Raw genomic sequence first — 6130 nt, forward strand, 5'->3', positions numbered from 1 at the left:
GTCTAAAAATACTTGTCCCCGAAATGGTTGTATCTAGACTTATTTTAGTTATAGAATGATCGTTAGATGTGAATTCGAGTGTTGAACCAGGGATTTTTTGTGGGGAGTCAGCATAACAGATGCTTCTTAGATGTGAATTCGAGTGTTGAACCAGGGATTCAATTACTGCTCAAACAGGTTGGGTGGAAAGCCATATATATATTGACAGGTATTTCCGGACGGAGGGGGTATTGATCCTTTATTCAGTTGATAGAATGATTAGAGATGCAACAGGTACGGGTGTACTTAACTGGACCCATTAATACTTCAGTAAGCCAATTAACCAAACAATTAATCAGCATGGCTTTGAGCACACAAAAAGGCCCCCCAGATGCCAACTTTTTCAGCCCTGCAATGGCTGTGAGGAAGCACTACTGCCTGAGCCTGACCTGGCCATAATGCTGCTTTTATTTCGGTGCCATTTTTTTTTTTTTGGGAAAAGGGGATGTACCCCAGCCTCTGCATCAGAACGATGCATACGGCTCATATTATTAAAAGGATAATCCAGTAACAAAGTCTCGAAAGGTCGTAGTACAAACATCAACAAAAGCGCAAAAGAGGAAAGACCCAAAGCCACAACCGGCTGGCAAAACAATAGGAGCACTACATGCCTATCCTATTACATGACCGTCATCCAAACCGGTTGAAAATATTCCGAGCTACCATCTCCCATCGGGTAGACGCAGTAACCAAACAACAAGTCCAATCTCCCATCTGCTTTTATTTCGGTGCCATGAATTGGTAGAGTGCATTGCTATTCCGCCTGGTTGGTAAACCCTCTGCATTTTCCAGATCCTTTTGTTAGAACGGTTAGATTTTTGGTAGGAATTTTGCAAGATTTTTACAAGCATTTGACGGTAGACAAAATGTTTCTCCTACAAAAAATCTTGCCAAGGTAAATGCTGTAGCTTGTGCTTTACTTGCTGCACTAGTATTGTTTTTCTGTTTTGTTTTCAGCTTAGCCATGGGCCATCTGAATCTGATGAGCATGTGTCTACAGGTCAGAGTTGACTCCAGGAAAGTGATGCCAGCTAGCATGAAAATTGAAATACACCAGATATATATATTTAAAAAATCCTATAAACAAATAAAGATTGACTTTGACCTGTCACATGTACACACACGATGTACACACTGCATCTAACAGTTCCACAATGGCAGCTACAGCTCACCTGTCACACTCAACCAAAAAGAAATATATTTGTGGTGGATGGGATCAATTGCCTGTCATGAACCGGAAAAGCAGTCGTTGACAGGGAGAGGCTTCACTCGTTTTGATAAATCTTTGCACTGATGCAGACATAGAACTGCTCATCATCCAAGGATCATGTCATGTTCACAAGATGATCCAACTCAATTAGTACTAGCTAGTGTATTTGCATTCACATGTCCACTTCCTTTCTTTTCTGAACTAAACATGTCCCCTTCTTCAATCCAAATTTCCAGACATATGAAGCTACAAGCTCCCCTGAACTGGAAGCTCAAAGCAGTAGCGAAAGTATCTCTCAGAAGAAAGGAACATGGCATAATAATTAACATTAACATAATTAACATTGAGGATCTACCAAGGAGGATGATTACAGGCAGGTCCCATCACAATTCAATTCAGGGCGACAGGTAGGAGCAGACAGCATTCTTCTTTCTTTGTACAAGATGAAAGCTCCTCCCATCATAGCCTGGCAGAGAAAGTGAAGGCAAACACACACAGCAAAACGGGAATTTTGTTCGGTTCGGTTCGGTTACCTATACTAGTCAGTTCGGTTTCATCTCAACTAACTAGACAGCAAACGGCGCAAACCCGAGACGAAGCCAGATCTTCGACCCGGTTCACTTCAGGGTTCGCCCTGAAAAAGCAGGCTCTCTCTCTCTCTCTCTCTCTCTCTCTCTCTCTCTCACTCTCTGTATGTTAAACGCCGGTCGATTAGCTCTCGGCGGCCATGGCGGCGGGCACTATACAACGGCGACTGCAGGTGCGAGGGGAAACTCCATGGCGGGCGGCGGGTCGGGCCAGCAAAACTCGAAGGGGGCTTCGACCGCGGGGGCCGGGGCCGGGAGGGTGATCTCTCTGGGGCACGCCTCGGTGTAGTGGAACTCGATCTGGAGGCGGTGGTGCAGCGGCGTGGACGCCATGAGCCCCTTCTTGATGTCGGCCTGCAGCTCGCGGATCGGGATGGCGGCCAGGAAGCTCTTGATGTACTCCTTGCACGCCTCCTTGCCCTTGAGCACGAGCTCGCTCTCCTCGGTGTCGTCAGTTCCGCTGTCCTGCTCGGTGGAGGAGCTTTCTGCAGAATCCTTGTGGTGTGCGCTCGAATCAGGGCTGCCTTCTTTCTTTTCAGCGGGCTCTTTGTGAATTGTGGTGCTGTCATCGAACTTCAAGATGTATGCCTGGTTGCAACCTTCGTACAGCCTCTCACCAAGTGTGTCGATGATGTAGTACGCGTCAGCCTCGACCTTGAGGACGAAAAAATGGTCGTTCCAGCTGACAACATAAAGAGTAGGCTTCTCAGTAGAAGAAGCCTCCGCTGCTTGGCTGATCTCCTCCCAGATGTTATCGAATGACATGGCACCGTCAAGGAAGTCAAACCCACTGCCATCCTCTGCACTTTCAGGCTGGAAAAACCCAACGAATGACTTGTTAGGAGCAACTGTGAGTGGGCGGATCTTGGCATGAAGTACCGTCTCAAGATCAAAGTGCTTGTCGGGGAAGCGCTCTCTATAGGTCTCATTCTCACAAAGTTTCCTCCACTCTAGAGACCCTTCTCGGATGAGGCTGTCAAACTGTGAGCGGATTGGCATCAGCTCCTGGTTTGCCTGGAACCAGTCCGCGATGACAGCCACCAGTGCGGTGCAGGCACTCTCCCCGGCAGCCCGTTCACTCCTCTGGTCTATTGATGCGAAGAACACCTGGGTGGAAAGCTTCAAATGCCCATCACGACTAAGTACCTCCTTTGACTCCCAGTTCCCCACAACAAAATTGTCATCGCCAAATACTGACTCCATAGTACTAACAGAACCACTTGATCCCTGAAAATAAGAAAGATCATATGCTATATCAGCAAGCCTCCAACGATGAGAAAAACAAAGGGAAATGGGCACAAAAGCAGTAAACAGAAAGTGAAATTCAAGAATCATGTCCAAGATATGAAAGAAATAGGTACCCCAGAAACGGATTCACCAGAAGAGGTTAATAGCCGGCGATCATAGTCAATATCATCCCCACCCTCTTCTCCATTCTTGTTCTTCAATAAAGGTTCCCCTTTCTTCGGCAGTTTGACCTTTCTCCAAGGAAGTATGCTCCTTTTTCGCCGAATAACTACAGAGGAATTCTCCTCCGAAGTGGATGATGGCTCTTTCTCTACATGATAGCCGGCATCAGATTTACGGTGACTGTAATATATCCAGTCCTCGTGCTCTCCATCAATCCTTGCATGTGCATAAAAGAGGCCACCAGCTACATTCACAGACTGCAGCGAACCGTAGCTGAAGGACTTCCTGACAGTTGAACCCCCTAAGTCATCATCCCTCTGTCTATCATCTAGATCATCATCAGAGTCAATAACACAAGGGTATTCGGCGCCGTCACTATGAACATACTTATCACTGCTGTCATCCTCTCTCTTAGGCTTCTTAGACCTTCGAGTCGACACAAGATCTGTGATGATTTTCACCTTTCTCAGCCCAGCTTTAATAACAGAATGCTCATCTTTTCCAGAAGGAACGGAGTCACCAGAAGATGGTGACAATGGGACACAAGCAACAGAACGCTGTGCTGCATCTGGTGATTGCTGAGGAAGTCTTAGTTCCACCAAACTCAGAGTGAGCTGAAAAAGAAGGACAGTAATTAACAAACTGGTTGACTATATGATATATCGTGTTCCAATGAGAAAACAATATATATCGGACAAGAAAGTGTCACTGGTTTATAGCATCATATCACCAACATACATGAAGTGATGGGGAAGACTCGGGAGTGCCATTGGGCGCCGACAATGGGAGGATAATCTCAATTTCCTCTTCAGCAGCAGATGCGTAATCTGCTAGGTTCAGTGATGCAGTTCCCAAAATTAATTCACCTTTTGGGCCTTTATTTGAATCCTGCAACAATAGAAACAAACCATTGAGAGGTCAGAATAAAGTGCAGGAATGCATTAGAACAGACTAATCAAAAGAAGATGCAAAGTGTTCTACACATTCCAATTTACACTTGTTTAACTCGGCAAAACTGGTAGCCTGCTCATGTGGATTTGAACGCTGTGGTCAATTTACTTTACAATAGTTTAACTAAGCAAAACCAGGAGCCTGCCACGTAGAGATTTAAATGACGCGGTCATTTTGCACTAGTTTAACTCGGCAGAACTGGTAGCCTGCCTCGTAGGAATTTAAATGTGTCGGTGAAGAAGTACAGTAGAGGGTATATGGCGCCAATTGTAGCTATCCGTTTCTTTTCCCTGATAATTGGGTGGCAACTGGCAAGCTCCCACTAGATTAGCTTCCAGTTACACAGTGTACTCAAAACAATAAATGGCACAACGGCGAATCACCAAGCAAACAACGCGACAAAATGGCAATACCGCCAATCACAAACTAGTGGAAACAGCTGGGACAACAAGGCACGGCATCACATTTTTTCATTGTGTCGGTGTTTGTCTAAAGGCTCACAAAGCAACAATTGGCAGGACAAGTACAATAAGCCTAATGAATTCATGTATGGACAATCTCTCCTGAGTTTGCGAAGCCCGACAAGAGTATAATTAATTGTATATTGCATTATATCGCTTTCTCCTTGTACCATACCTAGTTTACGACAGCAAAGCTGAAGCTACTAATATGAACAACATAGATACTTATCATTAAAACGACAGCTAGGCTTTCATATATTCAAATAACTCAGTTGCCTAGACAAACATATACTGGCTAAAAAACACCTCATTGTTACCAGTAAGCTATTGAAAATTTGCAATAAAGCTAAACCGATTTGGCGATCCCAAATGACAACTACATGGCCTAACCACCATAATCCTAATCATTGAACATCACAATAGCCAAAAAGGACAGAAAAGTGGCTAAGATCAATAATCCCATCGTCACAAAAACTGAAATAAAGACCAGCACCAACCACACTGCTTGCACATTTTTCAGGAAAAAAAACTTATAATCAATTTTATAAATTGTTATATTCTGTTAAAGCTTATACTCAAATTTAGAATGGTCATATTTTGTTAAAAGCTTGGGTTTGTTGCCTTGGATTGTTTTGTTGTTGTTGTTCTAAAAGGCAAGATCTAAACGAATTATAAATAAGATATCGTTTTCAACGAAAAACCAATGAGACTGACTTTTTCAACGAAAAAAGTCAAAACTTTCGCCATCACCATGACCGGGGATGAAATTCCAAAAAAATATCCAAACAGGAATGATTCAAACACCCACGCGAAACTTTTAACCCAATGATCCAATCGAATCAGAATCGGCACAAAGTGCGGGTGGGGAAATCGTCAAAATAACAAATCCATCGATCCAATTACGACGTCAAGAACATATCAAAATTACTTTAATTTTGACGCGGAAAAAAAAGGGAGCGGTAGCAGTACGCGGAGAGAGAGGGGGGGCAGGGGAGTGTGCTCACATTGAGGACGGAGAAGGAGAGGTCCCAGGGGTGGAACGCGGCGGCGGGCTTGCGGTGCGAGGCCGCGGTGAGGGTGACCACGTCCTCGAACTCCTCGTCCCACGCCACGGAGGATTCCGCATCCGCCGCCGGCGCCGGCGCCTCCAGGCGCGTGCGGTTGCGGCAGACCCGGAGGCCCTTCCACCTGGCCTTGGGGCCCTTCCACTTGAGCTCGACGGCCATCCTGGCCTCGGCGTCCGCGTCCGTCGCGGGGGCAGGGGGCAGGCCCTCCGCCCGGCGCACCACGAGCCGCACGCTGAACTTCCTCGCCGCCGGCGGCCACGGCCACCGCATCGCCAGCATCAACGAGCCTCAGAGCACCCCCTCGGCCTCTACCTCCGGCGCAGGAGCCTCAGGACCGCCTAATCGAACAGGGAAGTCCTCCGTCGTCCAAGAAGGGCGCTTTAGGAGCGGATTGCGCGGGCGGGG

The 6130-nt window shown here is 46.3% G+C and overlaps 1 protein-coding gene across 1 annotated transcript; it reads right to left on the reverse strand.

Annotated features, from left to right (window-relative positions):
- Positions 1-1490: 1490 nt before the first annotated feature.
- On the reverse strand, positions 1491-6124 carry LOC119307174. Its single transcript, XM_037583264.1, has 4 exons — positions 5663-6124; positions 3985-4134; positions 3198-3860; positions 1491-3063 (listed from the first exon to the last, which is right to left on the reverse strand). The coding sequence occupies exons 1-4, from the start codon at positions 6002-6004 to the stop codon at positions 1990-1992; spliced, it is 2229 nt and encodes a 742-aa protein (XP_037439161.1). The 5' UTR covers positions 6005-6124; the 3' UTR covers positions 1491-1989.
- Between the last annotated feature and the right edge of the window lie 6 nt (positions 6125-6130).

Source organism: Triticum dicoccoides, chromosome 5B (assembly GCF_002162155.2).
Source record: "Triticum dicoccoides isolate Atlit2015 ecotype Zavitan chromosome 5B, WEW_v2.0, whole genome shotgun sequence".
Lineage (NCBI taxonomy): Eukaryota > Viridiplantae > Streptophyta > Magnoliopsida > Poales > Poaceae > Triticum > Triticum dicoccoides.

What these genes read in the sequence shown, in the direction of transcription:
- LOC119307174 (XM_037583264.1), bottom strand. Translation starts at nt 6,004, where the DNA reads ATGCTGGCGATGCGGTGGCCGTGGCCGCCGGCGGCGAGGAAGTTCAGC. An exon ending in TCTCCTTCTCCGTCCTCAAT is followed by an intron (nt 4,135 to 5,662) that starts GTGAGCACACTC and finishes CTATTGTTGCAG; the next exon opens with GATTCAAATAAAGGCCCAAA. An exon ending in CTGGTGAATCCGTTTCTGGG is followed by an intron (nt 3,064 to 3,197) that starts GTACCTATTTCT and finishes TCTTATTTTCAG; the next exon opens with GGATCAAGTGGTTCTGTTAG.